General features: G+C 48.9%; 1 protein-coding gene across 7 annotated transcripts in view; it reads left to right on the top strand.

Annotated features, from left to right (window-relative positions):
• ZYX (zyxin) overlaps window positions 1–26,930 on the top strand; it is a 33,230-nt gene extending 6,300 nt beyond the window's left edge. For 2 of the 7 annotated variants that reach the window (XM_053301944.1, XM_053301947.1), the window contains exons 2-10: window positions 5,097–5,375; window positions 19,618–19,805; window positions 20,453–20,551; window positions 21,239–21,751; window positions 23,042–23,192; window positions 23,610–23,779; window positions 25,254–25,432; window positions 25,602–25,722; window positions 25,824–26,930. In XM_053301944.1, coding sequence (XP_053157919.1) covers window positions 5,120–5,375; window positions 19,618–19,805; window positions 20,453–20,551; window positions 21,239–21,751; window positions 23,042–23,192; window positions 23,610–23,779; window positions 25,254–25,432; window positions 25,602–25,722; window positions 25,824–25,934 — 1,788 coding nt within the window. In that variant the 5' untranslated portion in view covers window positions 5,097–5,119 and the 3' untranslated portion in view covers window positions 25,935–26,930. Of the gene's footprint in view, window positions 1–36; window positions 97–258; window positions 751–4,117; window positions 4,479–5,096; window positions 5,376–19,617; window positions 19,806–20,452; window positions 20,552–21,238; window positions 21,752–23,041; window positions 23,193–23,609; window positions 23,780–25,253; window positions 25,433–25,601; window positions 25,723–25,823 lie in introns of those variants that run through there. The other 5 variants (XM_053301948.1, XM_053301946.1, XM_053301945.1 and 2 more) reach the window with 5 other exon arrangements.
• Window positions 26,931–27,285: the final 355 nt, after the last annotated feature.

Below are 27,285 nucleotides of genomic sequence, written 5' to 3'. Positions count from 1 at the left end.
CCAATCAGCTGAGAGGCGGGAGAAAAGGAGCTCTTTGCCGCTTGCCTGCTGCTTCGATTTCGGCCAGGAGAACAAGCTGGAGAGACGGCGAAGAGGGCAAGTGGCTGAGGGGCCTTGGGGCTGGGCAGGGGGCAATGGGGAGTCACATGAGGTGCCCCTGGGGTGCCCCTCCAGGCAGTGGGGCCCCCAGACAACTGTCTCCCCTTGCCCGATCGTTGTTACGCGCCTGAGTGGAAGCCATGCCATGAGTGCCACAGCCAGCTCTAGCCTTTCTCTCCAGCTTGGAGCAGTAGGAGATGAGGATCCCAGGGCCAGCCCTGGGGTCAATATTGCCCTGGGCAAGGAGTGCCTTTAGTCTCCTCCCTCCAAATAGCTTATCAGTATTGCCAAGTTGTGTGGCTTGTGTGCAGCATTTCAAAATTTAGTAGGGTAACAGGCCCTGCCACTGTTCCAGGGTTTCCCCAGTCCAGAACCACCTCTCAGTAATTTGCTGCTTTGCTGTTGCTACTGCTCTGTTCCAAGATTCCACTGAACTCTCATGGACCTTCTGCCGCTTCTTCTGTCATCTTCCACTTTCTCCCTCGCTCATTGCAGATGGTACACTCGGATAAGTGCCCTGAACGACCGTCCAGCTCACCTACCCCTAATGCGGGTCCTCCGCCTTCCCAGTTCCCAGCTAAAGAGAGGAAGGTTTGGACTCCTCTAGTCACCACCTCAGCAGGTGATGGGATGCTCGCCATGATGAGGATGGTGAGTGGAAGTCTAGTGTGGGAACAACTTCATCTAATATATTTCTTGGACATTGGCACAAACTGCCAGGATTCACCTTGAAAAGATCTGGCAGACTCTGCATTGAGTTCCAGTTTGTCAAACACAGGAGAGGACTGTGGAATCATCAGTGGATTCTGCAATCTACTCCAGGCTTTGGAATGGCCTCCATGTGTGTACTGGGGCTTTGGGTGTGGCACGGGTGATGTCATTAATCCTGTGCTGGAGGCCTTGGAGCACACGAGGCAGGGCCTTGCATTATATTGGGAGCCTAGTGCAATTACAGGACACTCTGGTGGGTGTGGGTGGATATGGATGTATGGTAGCCCTGCTCTCACACATGTATGCTACATATGTGCGCACTGGTGCTTTGGGGCTAACTTGGAGGAATTTGCTCAAAACTGACATTGCAAACATGAATAACAAATAGACCATAGTGTAGACCAGGCCTGTTCAGCTTTGGCCCTGCTGCAAATGTTGGCCTACAACTCCCATAATCCCTGGCTGTTGGCCACTGTGGCAGGGGATTATGGGAGTTGTAGTCCAAAAACAGCTGGGGATGGGGTCCAAGTTGAGCAGGCCTGATCTAGACAGAGGCTGGGCAACACTGAGGTACCCCAGAGGTGCAACAGACTCGGAGGCAAGGCTTTTGAAAAGAGAGATGACATTTACTTGTACATTGCAGAAGCACAGTGTGTAATGTGCTTGGCAACCTTGGTACAGTCAGAGTTGCACAGGGAGTGCAGGTAATTCCCAGGATGAGATAAGGAGCGGGGGTGGGGAAGAACAAGGGAGTGAAGGCTCTAATAGCCTGGTTGTTGGCTGGTATTGAAATGTGGCTGGAAAGTGGGGAAGAAAGGGACAGAGGGGAAGACAGAGAACCGAGAGCAGCTTTGATACCTGTCCTCAACCGGATGTTTTGATCATTATTCTCTCCCCCCCCCCGCAAAGGGTGACTTTTCCACTAGGGAAGATTGAGGGGTCCTACCCACAAGTGGTCCTATCAAAGCAGCAGGCAAGGAGAGGCAGCAGGGTGCTAGCTTGGCACGGGACTCCAAGGCCTGTGGCACATGGTGTCCCCATAGCTAAGAAAGGGGAGTGCTGGATGGCCAAGGCAGGTGGGGAACAGGAGTTAGCCCATGGCAAGCGTGGGGGGCAGCCTGGCCTCAGTGGCTCAGGGATTTCACTGTGATGCCCAGAGGACTCTCTCGGGCATCCAGCCACAGGTTTTAGCAAGTGGCAGGCCTGTGCAGAGAAGTGTGTCCAGGGCAGGCCCCTGGAAGGAATGCACAAGGACAGCCGTCTCAGCTCACCCCAGCAATTCTGCACCTTGTGTTCCAGCTTAGTCCAGTGATTCAGCATGGGCCGGGGGGGGGGGGAGGATTGGAGTACACAGGTGGGTACAGGTGGCCAGGCAGACCTCTGGGCAGTAAAAGGCAGCATGGGCCACCAACCTCCCACGACAGGGCTTCGGCAAAGTGCTCTCATTGAATCCTCTTGGAAACCACACACACATCTAGGAGAAAAGGCTTTTTAAAACGGGCACTTCCTCTGCAGGGTTCCAGAACTGGGAGAAGGCAAAAAAAATAAAAGGGGCAAAGGGATGGTTTTATTAGGCTCTGGAGTTTGGAGAAGGCTTGAGTGTGGTAGTAGCCTGCTGCTCAGGTGGCGCCTAGAACAAATGGCCTCTGTTGTGTCAGATCTGTGCAACTGGTTTGGGACTTGACCTTGGTTATGTTCCAGGGTATACTTTCCCTCTTTCTCATGGGTAGTCTTTAAAGACTTTTTGCTATATCAGGAACTTTGGCTTCATTAAGAATGCACAGGATTTGGGGTGTGTGTGTAACACCTTTAGCTTCTGCACTGATTCAGGACTTGTGTGACACAGCTGTTTGAACAAAATTATTACTATTATTTCTTGTTTACACAGTCAGACAGGTGTTATTGACTGGTTTGTTTTATCCAGACATCGAGTCCTTCCCAAGGACCTGGGATGGCTGAATTTTATTGTCAATGGTTATAGATATCGTCGCAGAATATAGGCTGTTCCCAGTAAAGCTGCTTTTTGTAATTGGCTGATGGATTATTATTATTATTATTTAACATTTTATATCCTGCTCTTCCTCCAAGGAGCCCTGAGCGCTGTACTACATACTTAAGTTTCTCTTTCACAACAACCCTGTGAAGTAGGTTCGGCTGAGAGAGAATAGCAATAGCAATAGCAATAGCACTTACATTTATATACCGCTCTATAGCTGGAAGCTCTCTAAGCGGTTTACAATGATTTAGCATATGGCCCCCCAACATTCTGGGTACTCATTTTACCAACCTCGGAAGGATGGAAGGCTGAGTCAACCTTGAGCCCCTGGTCAGGATCGAACTTGCAACCTTCTGGTTACAGGGCGGCCGTTTTACCACTGCGCCACCAGGGGCTGGGTGACTGGCCCAGAGTCACCCAGCTAGTCTCATGGCTGAATGTGGATTTGAACTCGGCTCTCCCCAGTCGTAGTCCAGCACTCTAACCACTACACCACGCTGGCTCAAAAGAGAGGCCAGTTTCCCTTCCTGGAACCATTGTCCAGGCGTCGTTTCACCTTGCTTTCTACTAGACGCCAGAGAGTTCAGAGAGGAGGAGTGAGGGAAGAGGCTGTCTGGCAACGGGGTCTGGTTGGGAAACTAATCTGGCTCAATCAAAACTTGGGAACTTGGTCTAGATTAATTTGGTTGGGGTGGGATGTGGTGGCATAGCTAGCATCTCTCCCTAATCCTACTGTGGGAGGTGATCTCTTATTATTTGGGAGGTAGCATCTTAAGAGGATGTCACGAGGATTGTCTTGTTGAGAGTGGGCTGCTCTCTGAATCTTAGTATAGCCTTTTTGTGATCAATAAACTGTAGATTTTAAAGGTGTGGGGAGGGCAGGGCTGGCTTTCTAGCAAGTCTGAGTTCTGAATGATGTTGGTGACCGTCAAAACCTAACATTCTAAATTATTACCATTAAAAACATTTGCATGTTGATGTGCTTGCCTTTAAAGATGCATGTGTACATACTGCTGTAATTTTTCAGCTGTTAATAAAGTCTTGTATCTAGCAGGGCTCGTTTAAATTTTTTTTAAAAACACAACCCTGTTCTTGTAACACTAGCCTTTTAACAATTTGTGAAAATCTGGGAATGATTGGTTGGTTCTCCCCGAGCTGGCTGCTCCTCCAGTAAGATGCCCTTGTCAGGGTTGTGGCTGGGCTAATGTGCTCCACGCGCTCCCTCGCTCCGGAGAGCCCTGCTTCCTGTGCTTTCCCTCCGCTCTTGCCAGCAAAAAGACCAACAGCGGGATGGGCGGGCTTTAGGGCAGCGTCTGTGGAGCTTGGGCTGGGAAAGGAGGCGTGTGACTCCAGGAACGTGTCAGGGAGGCTGGCTGGGTCTAGGAGCTGCTTCCTGCTGGCGGAGTGGGGTGGGCGGGGGAGCAGGAGGAGATGCTGTGCAGGAACGCCCCGTCTCTGGCCACAGTGACAGGAAGGACCAGCAGGACAGAGCTGCTGCTGCCTGTTGGAGAGGAGGGCGGGCTGTGTGTGTGTGTGTGAGAGAGAGAGAGGAATGCCAGGGGGCTCCTTTGCAGATGACACCACCATGGAATCTGCCCGCTTTCCTTTTGTTCTGCTTCTGCTGCAGCTGTCTGCGCCTCTCTGTTGACTGGCCGGGGCCAAGGGCCTTGAGGTAACAGGAAGCAGAGGGGGGCAGGCAGAGAGTTATTGAAGAGACAGGGGGGGTGATTGTGGGGGCAAAGGGTAGCCATGCTGAAAGCTCTATGGAACTTAGCCCCCGCCCCCCGCTTTAAATCAGAAAGGAATGCTGCTGAGTTGGGCAGTTCCTGCGAAGCTGGCTCCCCCCCCCACTTTTATCTGTATTTTAAAAATAAGATATGTGCAATTGCTGAATTCACTCCCAGGCTTCTCCTCCTCCTCCTCCTTCTCCTCTCCACTGTCTTCTGTGCTGTGAACTTGGTGTCTCCTGTCTGTTCAATTCCCTCTCTCTCTCCTTTCCCCCGTTCCCCAAAGTGCAGCTTCTCTCTTCTCCAGTGGAGAAGTTGAGGCCTGGCTGCTCTTTTGCTGTAGCTGCCCTAAAGAGTCTTTTTGGATCTGGCACTTTAATACTTGCTCTTTGCATTCTGGTTGTCTTTGCCCCGTTTTGATGGTTTCCCCTCTGTCCTCCCCTCCCCACTTTAAATGCCCTCCATATGGTAGTAGCCTGCCCCCTCTTCTGGCACAAGAGCCTGTGCTGCCTCCACTTTCCCCCAATGCTTGATTTTGTCTGATGGCATGTTTCTCTCTTTAGGTGCTGAGCCACTCTGCAGCAAGATGGCCTCCCCTGGTACCCCAGGAACCCGGATGACCTCAACAGTCAGTATCAACATCTCCACTCCAAGTTTCTATAGCCCTCAGAAAAAGTTTGCGCCCGTTGTTGCTCCCAAGCCCAAAGTGAACCCCTTCAAGGCTGGTGGTGCTGTGTCTGGAAATGCCTCGGAGCATACACTCCCTCCCCCTCCTGGAGCCTGTGCTCAGATCGGGAAAGTGGGGGAGATCCCGACAGCAGTGGCACTTCCTCTTGCTGAAGGTGAGTCATATACTGTTTGGAAACCAAAGAGGGTTCTTCCAAAGGTGACGCTGTGCACAGAGCTACGTAGAATTACGAGTGTGCACGGAGCAGTTTGGCTGGTTCAGTTCGAATCCAAAGCGGATTCAAACTGGCCTGGTTCCGTGTCCGCCCAAACTGAATCTGGTTCAGGGGATGTACTTGTAAAGGGGAATCCAGTGAGGAATCCTCTTTATAAGTATGGGGGGGGGTGAGGGACCCTTCCAGGGGTAAGGGGTGGCTGGGCAGGGCTAGCTAGCCAGTAAGGAAGCTGCTTACCTGGTTGGTGCACCTGCCAGCACTGCTGCTCGCCGCCGCTCTCGTGTCCACACAAATGGTGTGGCCACGCATGAGTGGACGTGATGAATATTATTATTATTATTATTATTATTATTATTATTATTATTATTACATTTATATTCCGCTCTTCCTCCAAGGAGCCCAGAGCAGTGTACTACATACTTGAGTGTCTCTTTCACAACAACCCTGTGAAGTAGGTTAGGCTGGGAGAGAAGTGACTGGCCCAGAGTCACCCAGCTAGTTAATGGCTGAATGGGAATTTGAACTCGGGTCTCCCCGGTCCTAGTCCAGAACTCTAACCACTATACCAAGTCGCCACCAAGCAAGCAGCTCGGTCAAAGTGGGGAGCGTGCTGCTTGGGGCCATTGGGAGGGCGAGCAGTGGTGCCGGCAGCCATGCCAGCCATGCAACGTAGCTCGCTTGCTGACTCACTCACGAGGCCCCCTTATTATGCTGAACCTGGGTCACCCAAACTGAGCCTGGTTCGGTTCGTTCACGAACCGACAGACCGCCACTGGTTCGAGGTGAACCGTTTTGGCACAAACCATTTGTGCACACCCCTACACAGGGAAGGGTATTCCAAAGCATTGCTTATTCTCTTCATAGCTGGCTGATGTTTGCAAGGAGGTGTAGGTATTCTGGACTGAGTCAAAATAACGATGGGATAATCGTCTCCATGTGAGGCATGGTTGTCAGAATTATTTTGCCCAGTGAAGAAGTCAAAGGAGCTTTATAAGGTCTTTCTCTCCATGGTGTATTGCTGAACCTTCTGGAATGCTATGTGGCTCATGTGAGCAATGCTAGATTTGTGTGAGGAACAGCTGAGCTGCATAAGATAGCTGTCCAGCTGGGAAGGAAAACGGATCCTTGACTAGAAACATGCTCAGGAGCCTTAAGCAAACCACACTCGCTGGCCTAAGGGCCTCACTTTCTGAATCTGCAGTAGGAGGATAATAGAAGTCGGGTCAGTTATAAGAAATATTAAGATTATATGAAGAGCTCTGAACTTTGGAATGCATTACAGAAATATGAAGTGTTTTTTCTCTGTCTGTACCAATTCAAAAGTTTACAAGTATTTTTAGACTCTGAATGCTGTTAAGGGAGCTGTGAATCCTGCCTAATTTTTTGTTTTGTTTTAATGGGATTGGTGCCAGGGCTGAGGCTGGGTATGACCCAGGGCCAGATTATGACATGCTGAGGCCCTCAGCTAGGTCAAATTTAAAAGGCCCCATAAGATTACAAAATGGTCAGAGGTCCTGCCCTGGCATGTTGCTCACCCGCACGCTGGGCACAGTTACAGCAGCATTCGTCTGTAGAGGTGTACACTGCCTGTAACCATGATGGCGGGCGTCGGTCTAAACTGGTCTAATAACATTTCGACATAATTATTTCAGCACAGATTTATCAACTCAATGATGATAAATGACTACGTAGTCATAAAGGTAAAGTTGTGCCGTTGAGTCGGTGTCGACTCCTGGCGCCCACAGAGCCCTGTGGTTGTCTTTGGTAGCATACAGGAGGGGTTTACCATTGCCATCTCCCGCGCAGTATGAGACGATGCCTTTCAGCATCTTCCTATATCGCTGCCGCCTGATATAGGTGTTCCCCATAGTCTGGGAAACATACCAGCGCGGATTTGAACCGGCAACCTCATGCTCGCTAGGCAAGTCGTTTCCCGCTGTAGCCATAGAAGTATATGTTTGTCTTGTCAGAATGGTAATGTCTGTGTCAATAGTATTGTTTTCCCTTTCTCCTTTGTTTTTCAACCAATTATGTAAAACTTGAAATTGAGTCATTTGTGGGGATTCATAGGCCCCTCATAATGTGAGGCCCTGAGCTGTTGCTTGCTTAGCTTGTGCCTGAATTTGGCACTGGTTGGCTCCCTCTGCCAACTGCCTTGGAAGGAAGTCCTACTACTGTAAGCCATGCTGAGGGTGGCAGGCACTGTCTGTGCTCAGAGACTACTTATGGCCTTTGTTTTAGTTTGTGTGGACCTGGTTAAAGGAGTGGTTCAAGTCCAAGACTAAGAGTAAAAGAGAGGTTTTTCAACTTACTTCTGCTTCTCTGGATGGAAAGAGACAGTTGTCGTGCTATGCAGGGGGGGAAAAAACTAGCAGATAATCTGTCTTGGTTCTCTCTCTCTCTCCCTCCCTCCCTCCCTCCTATTTTAAGGCTGTTTGGCAGCATCAGTGGTGGTCCACTTCACTCTCTTACCATTTCTCTTAGTCGGAGAGTCATCTTCGTTCTTGAGTCCACAGGCCTCCTAGAAATTGAGTTCCCATATTTTCCTCCTGATACATTTGGCAGCTGTCCAAGGATATGTCCTTGACTTCACAAGGGCTGCTATAATGTTACAATGCTTCTCTCTTAAGATATCGAGAGGAAGTGTGTGTACACTTTTTAATCTCCTCTGAGGTAAACCCAAAAACATGTGTGTTGGAAAAAAGCCATGTTTCTCCACCCACTGAACTGTAGGGAAATCACTGGAGGCACTTGCAAACCTAGATCTGACTTTGCATTATACAAATGTAACATCTGGGTGAAATTGCCTTGGCTCAACAGTGGGAATTAATAAGGGAATGATTAGAATGAATTGTGCATTAAGCAATGTGAGGAACTGCTTGCTTGTTCTGAACTGGATCTTACCATTCAGTTGTTAATCTAAACAGGTACTGGTATTGGCTTTCTCACTTACAAAAAAGGCAATTCCTCTCTCTTTAGTTGCTAGTACCCTGTTTCTTGTGATGCAGACTTGCCAGCAGTAACTTCAGGTCTGGAGTAGGTCAGTATGTCTTACCTTGGATGGATTTCTGAAACACTGGCACTCCATAGAAGACTGTGTGGTGTAGCCTTACAAACTGGAGAAAAGAAAATGGCACAAGCCTTTGAATATACTGAGATCAATAATAAGGGAGGGCATGCTTTTGCTCCCCAACCCCTGTGATGAGCCAATGGTGAACTGGATCTTGGCTTGTCTGCACAAACAGCATTCACTTGGTTGAGGACTCTGTGGTTGGGTGCCCTCTGCATGCAGATTATGAGCACATTAAGGGGAAAAGTCTAGCTCAGGGCTGCACAACTTCAGCCCTCCAGCTGTTTTTGGATGCCAACTCCCATAATCCCTAGCCATAGTGGCCAATAGTCTGGGATGATAGGAGGCCAGCATCTGCAGGAGGATGAAGCTGTGCTACTCTGGTCTAGCGTCTTCCCTGAACACAGATTTATGGTTTGTTTGTTTTAACATATTTGTATACCACCCAAAACTCCAGTCTCTCTCCTACTGACAGGAAGCATCTACACTTGTGACTCCTCCGCAGTCCAAAGTGGCCCCATCCAAGAAACAGTTTTTGACCCGCTGTTTTGTATAGGCCTGCCCTCTCTGTTCACTGTATGAGGGACTGAAGGAGTGTCTGTTTTCCCCATGCCTCAGAAAGGATTATATGAGTAAAATGGCAACGTGCATGTAGTGCTTTGCCATTCAGATCTGAGGCTGCAGTACTCCAAGTGCACTTGAGTGTAAGTTCCTTTGAACTTGCTGGGATTTGCTTTTGGGTTGATGTACACAGTGGAATGTGTGGAAGATCTGCTTTAAGCAGTTCCTAAACCATTTAGCACCCACGGTAGGCAAATTAGCTGTTCCTGTTTCTCTGCTCCTCTGTCCTCCACCACCCACCCGTCCCCAAGGGAAACACTCACCCAACAGCTTCACTGCTTCCTGTATTTACATACATTGCTTGTGTGCTCCTGTTCAAGGGTTTACTAGAGCACAGAATAGCCTTTTCTCCTTGGCCAGCTCCTTATTTGGACAATGGTTTTGTGGGCCTCAAGAGAACACTGTTCCCAGCTAATCTTATAAATTTTCAATCTCTTTAAATCTTTCATATTTTCAGTCACCCAAATGCTGGATACAGCAGGGCGGTTCACGAGAAGCTCAGCTGAACTCCTGATTCTTCTCTAGTTCTGTATGGCACAGGGTTTCTCGGTCCAAGTGTCTGCAGAGTTGGTCAGGACTGAGAATAGTGTATGCTTTCTGCCTGGTTCTCCCTGAAGTGGTAAACCTGTGTCTTAAGTTGCACCTCCGTAGGTGGAGGCTCTCACTACTGAATGATTAATATAAGAAATTCCCTCCATGTGGACAGTTAGATATTCTAGTCTAGCCTTATCCTTAGCATGCTAGTTTTCTATGTGAATATTGATATCCTGCCTTTCTACTTGAAAACACACAAGCTGACTAAAAAAATAACCAAAGCAATAAAGCTACAACATCTGGAGAAAAGAGATCAGCTAAAATCAGTAGCAGGAAGCACCCCCCCCCCCATAATTCCAGCTGAATAAAATTGTCTGCCACTGGAAACAGAGGAGAGGAGTCAAATTAACTTTTCTAGGGAGGGAACTTTGAGTCTAGGTGCCACCTGTCTCTAGGTGTTGGGGTCACCAGCATGTCTACTCTTCCAGAATATGCATGAGGCAGCAATATCCATCTTACTGTAGGATAACCTTGTATATTTAACAGTATATAATGGTCTCTTTGACTTGATTTAATTTTTTTTGCTAAGGCCAGATGTGACCTCCATAGGTTCAGGCTGAACCCCCCCCCATGAAAATGTATAGAGGTCCCCAATCCAAGCACTGTAATTTTATTTTTTTGTAGTTCAGACCATTGCTCCCACTAACAGGGGTTGCCAGATGTTGATGACAACTCCCAGAATCCCCAGCTGCAATGGCTTTTCTTTGGGGATTATGGGAGTTGTCGTCAACATCCGGGAATCCCTGTTAGCAGGAACACTGGTACAGGCCCCGGCTGTCAGTATGGCCATCTGCTTTCCAGTGCGCCAAGGGTTGAGGTGGCCTCTAAGAGTTTCTCACCGGGGGAGCTTTTCAGGCTTATGGGCAGGGCTTCTTACATTCACCAGCCCTGCCCTCGCTTAGCTACCCCCACTGCTCAGCCAGAGTCCCAGGGCTCCTTCTGCTCCTAGTCCTCCTCCAGAACTGGCCCCTCATCACTGGCCAGTCTTCCATTATATAGTTCCTGACAGCTGGTGCAAGTCTTGCGAGATCCCATCCCAAGATCTCGGGATCCTGTGAGGCCTCATTGTCTTGCAAGAGAGACCATACCTCCCTGCTGGGGCCAGTGACAACGCCTCTGTGTGGCTGTTTTGGTGTCCATTGCACATCCCTGCGAGACTTGGGTGGGGGAAGCCCCTCCCTTGAGCTCCACCAGTTCTGCCTCTGGGATTCCCTGACATGGGCATGCTTTCTCCTGAACTCTCTCTCCCCCCCGCCCCCCGGCATTGGAGAAGTACTTGAAGGTAAAGTGGCAGCACGATGGCCACTTGGTCTCTGAACTTGGAATTGTCCAATAACTCCTGCTTTGCAAAGTGGAAACTGTGCCCGTATCAGTTGGTGATACTTAAACTTTATGAAGCATTTGGGAGTTTTTTGTTGTCTATCTTACAAAAAAGGAGTGTACACCGGCGAAGTGGAACTTGAAGATTCCTAGCTCTCCGAGGCCACTGACCGCCTGAGTCTCTGAAAGTGTAGGGCAGTCGGCCCTGTGTCATAGGAACATAGGAAGCTGCCATATACTGAGTCAGACCATTGGTCTATCTAGCTCAGTATTGTCTACACAGACTGGCAGTGGCTTCTGCAAGGTTGCAGGCAGGAATCTCTCTCAGCCCTATCTTGGAGATGCCAGGGAGGGAACCTAGAACCCAGATACCCTTCCCAGAGTGGCTCCATCCTCTAAGGGGAACATCTTACAGTGCTCACACATGTACTCTCCCATTCATATGCAATCAGGGTGGACCCTGCTTCGCTAAGGGGTCACGCTTGCTACCCCAAGACCAGCTCTCCTCTCCTATCTCTCTGCTCTCAAGCCAATTGTCAGGTTGTGGGATAGTAAAGGTTTTTGCCAGTGTGCCACACCCAGAGCAAACATGTCACACCTCAGCTCCATCAAATAAGGCTGGGGAGTTCCATTGGGCTGGATGCACGAACCGCCTTAAGCTTCCTACACACGCAGCAGCAGGAAGGGCAGATGCCAGCCTGATCATTGCCTTGATCTCTTCCCAAGGCGGTAGAAGATACTCAGCCTTCTGCCACAGCACTCCTGCTGCTTACTGCAATATCCACCTCCCCCAAATGGAGGGATAGGCAGCTGGCAGCCCAGGTCCTCAATCCAGCCCTCAGGCACTTTCTGTCTGCATTCCAGCATAGCCTCTGATCCCAAGGACTCCCCCCAACACCACACCCCCCCCCATGTGCACCTCGGCTGCTTTCTCCTTGGGAGCTGAAGCACAAAGGCTGCTCTTGTTGGTTCTCTTACTTGGGCCTTAACTCACAACAGGGCATGTGTGGCCATGCCACGGTGCATAAGAGGCGGGGATCTTCCAAAGACAGGAGGAGGCTGAAGAGCCCTGTGCACATGTCTCTGCTTGCATGAGTGAGTATGACGTCTACCAGAGCTGACTCCAGATTTGGGGCAAGATGTCCTCAGTGGGCCCACCTCCTACTTGCTGCTGTCGCCACTACCTGTCTGATTGCTCTTGCACTCTGGGTCCAGTCTGTGCCAGCCCAGTGCCCAAAGGGAGAGGGCACGACGAGTTTATTATTTATTTTCCCCCCTATGTGAACTGGTTGAACAGCATGTAAAATATTCATAGTCAAGTGTAGGCGGCGGCTGCTGCTGCTCTTTCTCTTCTTCCTTGTCACTGCCTTTCTGGGAAGAAGGGAGCCTTTCCATTATTATTAAATGAATGGTTAGCATTTAATCAGTGGTGAAGATCCTCTTGTGCTTCGTTTGTAGATTGTCTCAATGGCCAAAGAATGCATTTCAAGGACAAGTGGTCTTGTGTAGGCCCCCTGTAAAGCAAAACAAACCCTTCACAGATGGGCTCTCATGATCCACCCAGAACACTGTGTGCAAGAATTGGGTATACTACAGATGGTGCCAATCAGGCTAATAGTGCCAGATTACTCATGCAAATTAGCGAAGCCACATGACTGCAGGGGAAGCAAAATACTCATCTTAAAATTCCTTTAGAGTTTCTAAACAGGTGAAGACGACTCTGTTCTCCATTGCTTTTATGTCTTGTCTCCTTTTACCTAAGAAGAAAAATTAAAGGCAGCTGGTCAGAAAGATGCCTTGTAAACTGGTTTTAGGAGATGGTGACCTCAGGCTAGCTGAAAGCCATGGGCAAGGTAGGGCGTGGGAGGAGGGTTTCAGTCCTTCCTTCTCTCTCTTTCCCCTTCTCCCCCCACTCTGCATTTGCCTTGGGCAAAGCAAAGGACAGAGCCAGGCCTGTGTTTGCAAACCTGGTTTGTCCACCCAAACTGCCCTTAGGCTCTGAGCAGTAAAAATACTTCCTCTTCTCCCAACCCAGAAGCTGAATTCAGTTTGAGGATGGGGAGAGGAAGTATTGCCTGCTGCAATGTTGTCCCTCAAGTACGATGCTTGCTTGCTTCCCCCACATAGTCTTCAATGGCAGGTATTTACTTCTGTGGATGCCATTAGGGACACCGCTGGCTGGGAGCTGAACCCGTTGCCTGCCCCGGGCTTGGTGCCCCCTAGGTTTTGAGAACCTGGCTCAGTGTGCAGAGCTCTATCCCAGCGTTGACCTCTTGGCCATGCTGAAGGGTGAGTGCCTGCCTGCCTTTTGGCAACTGGTGCATGCATAGCAGATGTGTCTACAATGAGCAAAAAATCCTCCTTCTCCTGTCCTATAAGTTTATGGGGAAATAAAGGAGTGCGTGGGTGGTGGTGGTTTGAAGAAACATGATGAAGCAACTGTAACTGAGCTGTGTTGCATCCTGGTTATTGTGGTTCACTCTAGAACTTGCATAAGAACATAAAAACAGCCCTGCTGGATCAGGCCCAAGGCAGCCCATCTCGTGCAGCATCCTGTTTCACACAGTGGCCCACCAGATGCCGCTGGAAGCCTACTGGCAGGAGTTGAGGGCATGCCCTCTCTCCTGCTGTCACTCCCCTGGAACTGGTACTCAGGGGCATCCTGCCTCTGAGGCTGGAAGTGGCCTATAGCCCTCTGACTATGCATGATTTTATAGACCTCTATCATGTCTCCCCGCAGTTGTCTTCCCCCCCTAAACTAAATAGCCCCAGGTGTTGTAGCCTCGCCTCCTAAGAAAGGTGATCTAGGTCCCTAATCATCTTGGTTGCCCTCTTCTGCACCTTTTCTAGTTCTACAATGCTCTTTTTTAAGATGTGATGACCACAATTGTACACAATATTCAGGTGTGGCTGCACCATAGTTTTGTATAATGGCATTATAATATTAGCAGTTTTATTTTCAAACCCCTTCCTAATGATCCCTAGCATGGAATTGGTCTTCTTCACAGCTGCTGCACATTGAGTCGACACTTTCAATGAGCTGTCCACCACAACCCCAAGATCCCTCTCCTGATCAGTTCAGATCCCATCAACTCAGATCCCATCAACGTATACTTGGAGTTGGGGTGTTTTATCCCAGTGTGCATCACTTTACACTTGCCAACATTGAACTGCATCTGCCACTTTGTCACCCACTCACCCAGTTTGGAGAGATTCTTTTGGAGCTCCTCACAATCAGTTTTGGATTTCACTACCCAAAAGAGTTTGGTATCATCTGCAAATTTGGCCACCTTGCTGCTTACCCCCACTGGTCTTGTGGTAGCAAGCATGACTTGTCCCCATAGCTAAGCAGGGTCTGCCCTGGTTGCATGTGAATGGGAGACTTGATGTGTGAGCACTGCAAGATATTCCCCTCAGGGGATGCAGCCGCTCTGGGAAGAGCAGAAGGTTTCAAGTTCCCTCCCTGGCTTCTCCAAGATAGGGCTGAGAGAGATTCCTGCCTGCAACCTTGGAGAAGCCGCTGCCAGTCTGTGAAGACAATACTGAGCAAGATAGACCAATGGTCTGACTCACTATATGGCAGTTTCCTATGTTCCTATTTATGAATAAATTAAAGAGCACCGATCCCAGTACAGATCCCTGGGGGACCCCACTTCTTACTTCCCTCCATTTTGAAAACTCTCCATTTATACCTACCCCCTGTTTCCTGTCCTTCAACCATTTAGCAATCCACACATGTACTTGTCCCCTTATTCCATGACCGCTAAGTTTCCTCAGGAGTCTTTGATGAGCAACTTTGTCAAAAGCTTTTTGGAAGTCCAGGTATACTATGTCAACTGGATCACCTTGATCCACACACTCTCAAAGAACTCCAAAAGGTTTGTGAGGCAAGATTTACCTTTTCAGAAGTCATGCTGGTTCTCTCCCAGCAGGGCCTGTTGTTCTATGTGCTTTACAATTTTAACTTTGAGGATGCTTTTCATCAATTTGCCAGGAACTGATGTTAAGCTAACCGGCCTGTAATTTCCCGGATCACCCCGGATCCTTTTTTGAAAATCGGTGTTACATTTGCTACTTTCCAGTCCTCTGGTACAGAGCCTTATTGCAGGGATAAGTTCTATATTTTAGCAAGGAGGTTGGCAATTTCACATTTTAATTCTCTGAGGACTCTTGGATGGATGCCACCCGGCTCTGGCGATTTGCCAGTTTTCAGTTTTTCCAGACAGTTTAGAACATCATCTCTTGTCACTTCTATCTGACTCAGTTCTTTAGCCTCCATCCCCGAAAAGCCTGTTTCAGGAACAGGTATATGCTCAGTATCCTCTGCCGTGAAGACAGATGCAAAGAACTCATTTAGCTTCTCTGCAATCTCCATATCCTCCTTAATAATCCCTTTCACTTCCTCATTATCTAATGGTCCAACTGCCTCCCTGGCAGGTTTCTTGCATCCGATGTATTTAAGGAAGCTTTTGTTATTCCTCTTTATGCTTTTAGCTAAATGTTCCTCAAACACTCTTTTTGCCTCCCTTATTGTCACCTTGCATTTCTTTTGCCAGAGTTTGTGTTCTTTCTGTTCTCCTCATTTGGGCAGACCTTCCAATTATTGCAAAAGCAAAAAATGATGTTAATCTGCTTATAACAGGAAGGAATTTTAACAACTCTCAGACTGGCTGCCCATACTTGGCACAAGCCATAAAATGTTACTTTAAAAAATTATTAATTGATTAAAGATTTTGATACATAGAACAGCAAAAATAATTTTAAAAAACACATTGCCAATACAGAATAATTGCTAGAATGCATGTACCATTCACAAGAATCCCTTCCATATCTCCCCTCTACTCCAATAAGCACGTTAAATACAAGATGCAATTAAACAAACATTAATATGGAGAGCTTCAGCATAGGTGGAGTAATGTCATACAGACTTACTTTGCTTATCTTCAGACCTGAAGTGGAACTATTGATGTTGTTGGACTATAACTCCCATTATGGTGGAAGATGATGGCCATTGTAGTCAAACAACATCTGGAAGCCCAAGGCTGAAAAATTTACAGGGCTGTTATAAAACTGCTTAACAAGAGAATGTGAAGCATGCTTGACACACAGTGAGGCTATGCACATGATATGAGCCGCCTGGGGTAACCCTTGGCTCCCAGCTGCTCCAGAATGTTTTAGCCCCACTTTAACCTGCGGTTGGTTTAACCTTGGCAGGCAATCATGTGCACTGTCGCTGCCAAGTTAAAAAGCTTCTCCCCAGTCCACCGCCATTTCCGGCAACGAGCCAGAGGAAAGGAGCCGCTGCACATGCCAGGGGTAGGGGAGTCCTCCTGCTCCCAGCTCCTGCCGTTAGGAGTGTGCACGGACTGGTCCATGGCCATACAAAAGGCCTCCGGACTGATCCGGAATTCGGCCAGTTTGGCGGTGGTGGGGAGTGAGTCTTTAAGGGGGGGTAGTACTTCCCCCTCCGGTGCTGGACATTCCAAAAATGTTCTTGGGGCGGCAGAGTCCCTCGCTGCTGCCCCTGTCCCTGTTGTCGTCTTCAAAGAGTTAACAAGTAGAAAAAGCTGGCGCCACGCATGCACCCTTCGCAGCGCGCATGCTCATCTTCACTGCTGGCGCACGTGCACCGCAACGGGCGCATGTGTGGCGCCAGCTTTTTCTACTTGTTAACTCTTTGAAGACGACAACGGGGGCAGGGGCGGCAGGGAGGAACTCTGCTGCCCCAAGAACGTTTTTGGAAAGTCCAGCGCTGGAGAGGGAAGAGCGGTGGTGGTGGGGTAAGTACTACCCCCCTTAAAGACACACTCTCCCCAGTGCCGGACCACGCCTCTGTGGTTCCGTGCACATCTCTACCTGCTGTTGCCGTGCCGCTGTTCGTGGAGGGGAGAGTGGCCACTGCTCGTCTGCTGGGGATGGCAGGCAAGCTCCTGCCTTCCCCGCAGCCATTAGCAGTGGCTGTCGGAGGTCATGTGCACAACCTCAGTATGTAAATGCTACATTTTTGGAGGGAGGGGGTAGCTGCAGCATGAGAATATAGCTACCATTGCTCTCTAGAGTCTTGTCCAGGAGAAGAGTACCCAGCTGTCCTGGCCTCTTCCTCTCTCCCTTTTGGTTTCTGATTGCTGTGGTTATAATCTGTCTTGATCTTTTGAGAATAGACAGGGTCAGTATTTGTCCCCACTGTCAAGCCTGCTCTTCCTCCCAAGACAATAAGGAATGTAGCAGGCCTTGTTCTGCTACAAAATCTCACTGGGTGGGTGGGTTGAATGATGCATTCTGGGGGCGTGCAGTGGATTTCTAGGACATCCGGGTGCACCTTGCTTTGCTCATTCAGATTCTTTTGTATGAAACGCTGCATAGTTGTGTTCACTGTTCCCTCTAACATGGATTCCTAGATGTTGTTGACTACAACTCCCAGAATCCCCAGCTTCAAGGGCTTTTGCTTGGGATTCTGGGAGTTGTAGTCGGCAACATCTGGGAATCCCTGTTGGAGGGAACACTGGTTGTGTTGCCTGGTGCATGGTCCAGTTAAGACCTCCTCTATACAAGTTTGCTGCCTTCAATATGCCACATCACTACACTTTTAAAATGTTAGGTTCTCCAATTACACGATTAGATTGGAATTCAGTATTTTGTAAAACTAGGGTAGCATAATCTATGCAGACTTTAAAGAGAATCACTACAAGATATTATATTGCTGGTATTTGATTCCAAACAGGATTTATGAAAGTACTTGCTGCCAGTGTTCTCTCTAATTTTTTTTCATCTGTGTGCAGAATGAGTTTTGTTCTGGGCAGCAGTATCAAGGTAGTGCGTGCGTGCGTGCATTCAGAGTGGGGCTTTTTTGATTCCACCTGAGCGGGATCTAAAATTAACTCAGCAGACATCAGAAAATGTGTGAGCATGCACACACTTTAGAGGGAACAGTGCTTGCTACAGCAGCTGGAGATGCGCATTTTCCTTTGACTTTCTGTGTGTGTAGTGGGTCTGTCTCACTATTAAGTCTTTTGGACTGAAATGGTAGAAGAAATAATTGGTCACTCCATTTTTCAGGAGTACCTAAAGATCTACTTCTTGGACTTGTAAGTGATTTTGTACCAAAAGGGCACTATCCATCTACTTTCAGAATTATTGGCATCTGTAAACAGGTTATTGTTTTTTAAAAACCTGCAATTAAGGGGCAGATTGCCAGGTTATGGCAAATGGAGCAGTCTTCCAAACCGAGTGGAATTCTGAAGCATAAGAGACCCTAGACAAAGCAAGAAAAACTTGATAAGACTTGGCATCTGTCTGTGTATTTATAGTGTTGATGTATGCAACTGCGTTTTGATATTTTAATTTTTCATGAGGCTTACGTGTTTGAAGGCATAGCTGCATATGCCTCTGTTTGTACATAAATGCACTTTTAAAAACAACAACAATACTCCCCCTTCCATGAGGTGCAAGTTGCTTCCTTGTTGCATGCTGTAAAGCTGAACCACATTTGCAACATGGGCAGAAGCCTTTCCACGGTTCCCAGAACAATATGGGAGCAATAGTGGAGGAGGAAGCAGCACCCAGTGTGGTGAGAGTGTTGAGCTTAGGCTTGGCTGTAGCGGAATGGTAGGCAGAGCAGATCCTTTGCATGCAAAAGGTCCTCAGCAGTGTTCCCTCTAACAGGGATCCACAGATGTTGTTGACTACAACTCCCAGAATCCCCAGCTGCAAGGGCTTTTGCTTGGGATTCTGGGAGTTGTAGTCAACATCTGGGAATCCTTGTTAGAGGGAACACTGGTCCTCAGCATCTTCTGGTAGGGCTAGGAAAGACCCCCACCTAAAAACCCAGAGAACTGCCGCCAACTGGAGGTGACAATATTGCTCTGGAATGGACCAATGACTCAGTATAAGGTCGCTTCCTGTGTTCCAAAGCAGGGGCTCCCAGCTTGTGGTGGTCCTGATGTTGCTGACCTAAAACTCCAAGCATCCCCAGCCACAATCAATTCAGCACCGTCTGGAGGACCACAGGCTGTGAGCCCCCTGTCCTAATGGGGCTAAATGCATGCAGTGGGGATTGGCCCTGGAGGAGATGCAAATAAGTGGTTCAGGTCTCTGGATAACACACTAGATATATTAAATGAAGGTGCAATATTTTAATCAACTTTCATTAAAAAAAAAAACCAACCACCCCCTTCTTTTCATTAAGAGGCCCTTGATGAATTGGGCACTGGATGTCTTAAGAAAATATATTAATACACATGCTGAAAAAAGCTGCAGATGGCAGACACCATCTGGAGGCCTTTCCTTCGAAGACGATACCTCCTACACACATGCATGTCATACCTGAAAGCAAAACAAGTCTTCTGCTTGCTTCAGAACTGTCATGTTCACCTCTGTGCAAATCTGCAATCGATGGATTGATTAAGATCCCTTTAACTCGGACGACAGCCCTAGTTAAAAACCTGTGGGGGCGTTCTCTCTGCTGCCATAGGAAAAATAAAACTCTTCCTAGTTTACATGGAGCGAAAGGGTCTTTGCGGTTGATAGGAGGAGCATAGCCTAATGATCAGCATCTCTGTCCTTGTTGCTCTCTTGCAGAGTTTCCACTGCCACCCCCGCCCCCTCCAGGTGAAGAGATGGTTCTCTCCCCAAACAGTGCGTTTCCTCCCCCACCACCTCCCTTTGAGGAGCCGTTTCCTCCAGCTCCAGAAGAGGTCTTCCCTTCCCCTCCACCTCCTGTGGTGGAGGAGCCACCTGTGGCCCTGAGTGGGCTGCCTGCCCCCCAGGTGAGTCCTAGGCACAAGACAGAGTGTATGTGTGTTCAAGGTTTATTGGAGTGGGTCTAGCGTCTCACTGCTTTCCTGCTACCCTGCTACCTTACATGTAGACTTCAGTGATGCCCTGCTATCTAGCCTTTGGGCACAATCCTTACTGGAAAGCAAGCAGTAAGGCAGTCCTAAGAGTGAAATGGGAGGTGCAGTGAGAATGACACTGCCATCTTCTGGGGTGACCGGTGATTGTGTGTGCTCTGCTCTGCCTTTTTAAAAGATAAGTGGAAGTTTGCATAATGTACTCTATGTGTGTGGTTGTTTTTTTTAATAAAACGGTCTGTTTCTGTGATTCATGGGGAGGAGCAATGGCAATCGGACTCTCGCTCCTCCTGATTTTTGAGTCTTCATCACTGTCATCCACATACTTTCAAGCATATCTTGACAACCTGAAGAGCTACAAACTTATTTTTTTAAAATGAAAGCTGAAGCGCTCTCAGGAAATAGTACAGTGCAACCATCACTCTCTGATTAAGTGTCGCTGCCATATGACCGAGCTTCGCTGATGGGTAAGGTTGGGGTTGACTGACCATAGTGGCTTGCAGCCTAAGACAGGCAGTGTGACCTCTCTAACATGTGACTTCCTTTCTCCTCCATGGTGGAAGGGGCAGGCCCGTGGGAAGATGAGCAGTATTGATTTGGAGATTGATTCTTTGTCCTCAATGCTGGATGACATGCAGAAGAATGATCCCTTCAAGTCCCGGGTGAGCTGTGATACAGGATAGCCATTCCAAGGCCTAGGTCCCACGGAAGCTGGAAGTTCCCACTCTGCTGTTCTGTCTGGGCTATACCACTTCTACTGCAAGCAAAAGCCCACATGATGGATTGCTCCTAGACACACACAAACCCGGTATATACATTAAAAGCTAGCATGTTGGGGAGAGGGCTAGGCTAGAATCCTCCTCCCTGGTGTGATAGTTCACGATGTGAAGGGAACTGTGTGTTGTATGAAGCACTGTTCGGTCCTGTGAGCTCCCACTTGCAGTCTGGAGTGGTACAGCCCAGGCCTAGGTTTGTCCCCTTCAGTGAGAACTAGGTCCAAGCCTTGGGGTTTGAGGAAAGAGAACTGGACCAGGCTCACTGTTCTTGCACTTTTGATTGATAGTGGCTTTTATTGAGGACGGAGGAGGGCCGGTACAGATGACCAAACTACTCCTTGGTGAGCGTTTTCATTCCAGGGTAGCTGGACATCTGCATCTGCTTGCCCAGTGATGAGGAGGATTTCATTACGTTTGGGTGCAGGTGCGGGGCCTAACTGCCCCCACCTCTCCATTCCGGCTCTACCCCGAGGGCAGATTGGACCAGTATCATCTGGCATTGGATGGCTGCTGTGACTCTTGGCTTTCCCTCTCCCACCACCTCCTTTCTGATAACCACCTCTGCTCTTGCAGGTGTCTCCAGGTTCCATGGCACCTGCCGGTGTCGGTCCTGGCTCCAAAGGTTCCCCAGAAGCCATGGCTCCACCTAAAGATGTTCCAGCTCCTGCTTCTTTCCCCTCCAATTCCATCTCCAGCCCTAGTGGAAGTTTCGTGCCCAAACCCCAGAGAGAAACATCTCCTGTTCCTCCCCCATGGGTAACCGCCAAGCAGCGCAGAGACTCGCCATCGACACAGCTTCCAGTGCCGCCACCTGCTCCTGCGCCTCCTCCCCCTTCAACTGCACCGGCCCCGAAGTACACTCCACCTCCTGTTGCCCCTGCCCCCAAATTTGTACCTAAGCCAGCTTCAAGTTTTCCGAAACAGGCTACCCCAGCCCCTGCTCAGCCGCGCTTCCCAGCACCTTCCAGTGCAGGCTCGTTCCAGAAGCCACAGCCTCCCACTTTCACCTATGCACAACAGCGGGAAAAGCCCCAGGTTCAGGAGAAGCTGCGCCCTGCTGGACAGCCGCCTGCCCAGCGAGATATGGTGAGGGGATCTATCTAAGTATGGGGGAGGGGCAGGTGGGGCTGGACTAATTGGGCCTTGTCACCATCTTTGGAATCCATTTTAAAGCAGAGAAGGCAGGAACATAGAACATAGGAAGCTGCCATATACTGAGTCAGACTACTGATCTATCTAGCTCAGTATGGTCTTCACAGACTGGCGGCGGCTTCTCCAAGGTTGCAGGCAGGAATCTCTCTCAGCCCTGTCTTGGAGATGCCAGGGAGGGAACTTGGAACCTTCTGCTCTTCCCAGAGCGGCTCCATCCCCTGAGGGGAATATCTTGCAGTGTTCACACTTCTAGTCTCCCATTCATATGCATCCAGGGTGGACCCTGCTTAGCTGAGGGGACAAGTCATGCTTGCTACCACAAGACCTGCTCTCCACTGGAGGACGGTGGTGAAAGAGCTCCACACTCAAGCCCGGCTTACTCGCAAATGACACAGAGCAAGCAATTTTAGGGCTGTGTGCATGCAGAGGCCCATAATTGCCCGCTCTGTGTCATTTGCAAGTAAGCTGGGCTTGAGTGAGGACCTCTTTTGCCACCATCCTCCAGTGCCCAACCTCACCTCCTGTGATGGTTTCGGAGGTGGGCGGAGCCTCTGCCGCTACACAGCGGCATTTTTAAAGGTTGGTGGGGGGAGGATTAAGTTTCACTCCAAGATGCTGCTCCCCAAGATTTGCCGCCATAGGCAGCTGTCTATACTGCCTATGCAGTAATCTGCCATTGAGCACACATCTCATCCCCCCCTCCTCCCGACTACTGTTAGAGAGATGTCTTCTCTTCTGCCTTGGTCTTGTATTGTTAAATCCATGTTGTGCTTAGGGGCCAGGTGCAAAAGGGAAGATAAGCCCTTGTACCATTTAATAGTTCTGTGGAAAAGGGAACGTCAAGGCAAGCACTTAAAAATAAAAAATTAAAACAAACAAACAAAAACCAGGGGCAAAACTGCAGGCTGAAACTTTCTCTTCACCACACTTGCTGAAAGATGAAATGGGCTCCTTTTACCTTTTTCAATAGCCTCTAAGGAGCCCTGGCCTCCTTGTGCATCTGGCCACTCCAGCTGTAGGATGGGGGTTCCAAAGAAGAGGGTGCTGCAGGCCGGGTAGCTTGGGGAGAGGGAGCATTTGTGGGTGTGGCTGGAGGAATCCCTCCAATGCAGAATAACCGAGACTAGTCCACATTATGTCGTCTTGTGGGCATCCTGGAATCCGTGGTGCTTGGGAGGTGGAAGTTCTGTGCTGGTCTCAGTGTGTCCCCATTTGTTCGTCCAGCGCAACCCTGTCGTGCTTGCAAACACTGGACCGGATCCTCCCAGAGGAAACTCTGCTTTGACCATGAAGGAAGTGGAGGAGCTGGAGATGCTAACCCAGAAGCTCATGAAGGACATGGACCACCCACCCCATGCAGAAGCCTCCACTTCCGGTATGTGTGGAGGGGCTGCAGAAATGGGATTTCACTGTGGAGCTGCCATCAGTTTAGGTTTAGTTTATAGAGCAACCTGCTCTGTGTCTTTAGCCGCCATCTGACATGCAACGACTTCGCAGAGGAAGCTTCCCCCACTAGTCCTCCTGTGCCAGTGAAACCTTCAGTGAAAGCTTACACTTTGTGTACCAGATGCAGGGACAGGAAAGGGGCAGCAATCCTATTTCCGTGCAGAAGATCTATCTATCTATCTATCTATCTATCTATCTATCTATCTATCTGATATACTGCCCTTCCAAAATGGCTCAGGGCGGTTTGGGTATTACCGTGCTAATGGGTGTTACTGTGGGGGAGATATGCTAGTTGCCTCGTGGTCTAACATGCCTTCCTCTTTCTTCTTCCCTCCTGCCTTTGAAGAACTCTGTGGCCTGTGCCATAAGGCCTTGTCACGGACACAGCCGGCAGTCCGGGCCCTGGACAAGCTCTTCCATGTGGAGTGTTTCACCTGCTTCAAGTGTGAGAGGCAGCTGCAGGGGCAGCAGTTCTACAATGTGGACGAAAAGCCCTTCTGTGAGGATTGCTATGCTGTGAGTGGAATGAGAGGTGGAGCAAGGGTCATGACTTGGGCATGTAGAGGGAGGCCATGTTGGAGAAGCTGCTGCCAGTCTGCCGCCTCCTGCTGATGTTGGCCTACACTTCCCATAATCCTTGGCTATTGACTGCTGTGGCTGGGGATTATGGGAGTTGTCGTCCAAAAACAGCTGGAGGGCCAAAGTTGAGCAGCCCTGTAGACAGTACTGAGCTAGATGGACCAATGGTCTGACTCTGTATATTTATTTATTTATTATTTATTTATTCGATTTTTAGACCACCCTTACAAAATCGCTCAGGGCGGTTCACATATGAACAGCTTCCTATGTCCATATGCAGCCTTAACTCGCCCATTGCCTTGGCAACACAAGCGTCTATGTCTCTGAATGGTCCAGTTGTTGTGCTACCCTGGAAATATTTGAAAGCACCTGGGACAGGTGCAACTACGGGCTATGTAGGCTAGCCAACCATCCAGAGTCTTATTGGCTTGGTCAGAATTTCCTCCTCTTGGCCAACTGGCAGAACCCAAGTTGGGTATTCATTGTCTTATAACGATACTTTAAAAACACACACAACTGCACACCCTCCGGAGACAGCTACTCTGCATGTTTAGAGGGGCTTTGTTGAAAGGAAGCAACTTCCATTTAAAAAGAAAATATTCAGACATGCTTTATTTGTGCTAGCTTTAACTAGTTAATGTGCGGAGAAGTGATTCAGATAAACATCTCTCCCCCATGTGATAAAGGAACACACCAGGAGAATGTTATGAGATGTCCATGAAAGATAGTGGGATAGGCATGCTTTCAGTGTGTTCGCATTTTAATCATGTGGGCTGGAAGTGCAGCATCCAAACTGGCCTTGTATTTAACTGGGCTCCATAGGAAATACTTCATATGCATTTCAGAAATTCAAAATGCTTCATATTATTTCTGCAGTTCTTAAATTGACCTTGTAAGGTAGGCCAGTATCACAGATTACAGCTGTGAAGGCCATCTTATTAATTTGGGGCTCAGGGGAGACTTGAACCAGGGTTGTCTGGCTTTCAACTCTGGGTTGGGCACCAAGTTACCCTAACTCAGTTGGCTAAAAAATGTTAAAGTCTGACTGATGCATGCTAAAGAGATCTTTACTCTTGTTCCTGGGAATGGAGTTGTGTTCTCTTTTCAAAGTTGGAAGAGAATTCCCTCAGACAGTGTTCTTTCCCCACCCTCTTCTTTCAGTATATGCCTGCTCCTTCCAGCTATATGCAGGGCTAGTTTATACATCTATTAATGTGTATGCTAGCCACTTTCTATGTGGAAAATGGTACCATAGGTTCAAGTGGAGGGGTGGAAAATGACCAAAGGGAAATATCTGGCCCACAGATCAGGTAGCATGCAGACCATTCCATAGGCCTTTCCTCCGACACCGTCCCTGCAGTTTTTATACCTAGAAAGCAGATCCTCTAACTTACAACTTGTTGCTCTTCAGGGCACCCTAGAGAAGTGTTGTGTGTGCAAGCAAACTATCACGGACCGGATGCTGCGGGCCACTGGCAATTCCTACCACCCTCACTGTTTCACCTGTGTGGTATGCCATAAACCTCTTGAGGGAGCCTCCTTCATTGTGGACAAAGCCAACCAGCCACATTGTGTGGACGATTATCACAGGTATAGAGCCTCCCTCCTCATTTCCTGCGTCCCTTTCCCAGCTGCAGTTGTGACCTTCATGCTTGACCAAGGCAGCTCTCGGTTCCCTGAAGCTCTCATCTGACTGGTCTGCTGCTGACACGGAAGGTTCTGAGTCACCCACGCTTCCTTCTGTTCTGTGCTTTTACAGAAAATATGCCCCCCGCTGTTCTGTGTGTGCCGAGCCCATCATGCCAGAGCCTGGGAAGGATGAGACTGTTCGTGTGGTGGCCCTGGAGAAGAATTTCCACATGAAATGCTACAAGTGTGAGGTGAGCAAATTCCCTTCTGTTCTTTCTGCACCCAGGTTCTCCTTGACACCACAACCTTGTCAGCATGGTTGAGCCTCGCTCTCTCCGCTCTTGTCTTTCAGGACTGTGGGAAGCCCCTCTCCATTGAGGCAGATGATAATGGCTGCTTCCCTCTGGATGGCCATGTGCTGTGTCGGAATTGTCACACCACACGTGTCAAAGCTGCCGCCTGAGGGCCTTGGATCAGAATGTCCCCTCCGTGTACTCCTTCCTTCTCCCTCACCCCCACCCTGACTCCCAGCCAGTGGACCTGATGATCTCTGTGGTCTCCTGTGATCCCCCGAGTTCCCTCCTTGGTATCCTGTGCATTTCTACCTAAAAAGTGTGTCCAGCAACGTCTCTTCCTTCCCATCCAAGGGATTTCCCCCCCCCCCCTTTTATATATATAAATTGCCCTTCCAAGATGGGATCTTCCTTAACTCCTCACTTACTGTGGCTGCAATATATTCTTCTAGATGCAGTGGAAAGTGACTTGGAGGCATATCTTGCTGTAAGCCCTGCAATACTCCTTCCTTCCTTACTGAGTAATAAAGTAATCCTGGAGAAAAAGGCCTCCCAACCTGCTGTTTTCTCCTGACCCTGCCAAGTAAAGGCACAGATTGTTTCTGCTGTCCTGTGTGCAGGTTTGGAACATGAAACTGTTCAGCTGGTGGCTTCTTTTCTCAGTTTGGGAGAACAAAGTCTTTGCTCTACAGAGTGATGCTATTAATCCATCTGTTAGGGTCTTCAGTTGTGGGCCTACTTGCCTGCGTGGAGCTCCTCTTGGCTCCTGGGTTTTATGGACCATTTGCCCTTTTTCTGTCCCCCAGAGTTCCATGTGGTCCCAGTTTTTTGTCCTGTGTGGTGCATAGGCGTCACCATTTCCACACAGCAAACTATCCAAAGGACTTGCCTGTTTGAGGGGCTTGTAAGGGTTCGTTGTGGAGTAGTCCTGCTTGGTGCTGAGAGAGGTGTCCTCATCAGGGCTTGTTTTGTTCACAGCCTCTGTATGGTGGGTGCCTTCCACGTCCTGTTAAGCCACTCCCTTCATAGTCTGTGGGACTGTTTCATATGACTGTTCTGGAGTTCTGTTTGACACAGTTGGTCGCTGGGCTGGGCTGAACATTTTGGATATTGTCCTGCCTCAGCCACTGTTTGCATCTAATAAAACTATGTGAGGTTTTGTTTTTGTCCATTGTAACTTCGGCTTCTTAATGGGTGTGTGTGTGTGTGTGTGTGTGTGTGTATGGGTGTGTATGGGTGTGTGTGTGTGTGTGATTAAACGGTCTAGAACTCATCCACTATCCAGTCTTCTCCTACCTTTAAAGCTCAGGGAGATGGTTCTCTCTTTGTGTCTCTACCTTTGCTGTTGGCACTGGAAACGGGGCCCCTCAAGGCTTTCTAGAACTAAATCGCCCATCCACATGACTTGCATCTTTCCAGTCTGAATGGGTATCTAGTTAGAGCAGGGCTGCACAACTTCGGCCCTTTAGCAGTTGGACTACAACCCCCGTCATCCCTTACTCTTGGCCACTGTGGCTGGGA

This window comes from Hemicordylus capensis, chromosome 2 (genome assembly GCF_027244095.1).
Source record: "Hemicordylus capensis ecotype Gifberg chromosome 2, rHemCap1.1.pri, whole genome shotgun sequence".
NCBI lineage: Eukaryota > Metazoa > Chordata > Lepidosauria > Squamata > Cordylidae > Hemicordylus > Hemicordylus capensis.
The sequence above is the reverse complement of the archived record's forward strand: the minus strand, read 5'-3'. Positions and strand labels throughout refer to the sequence as shown.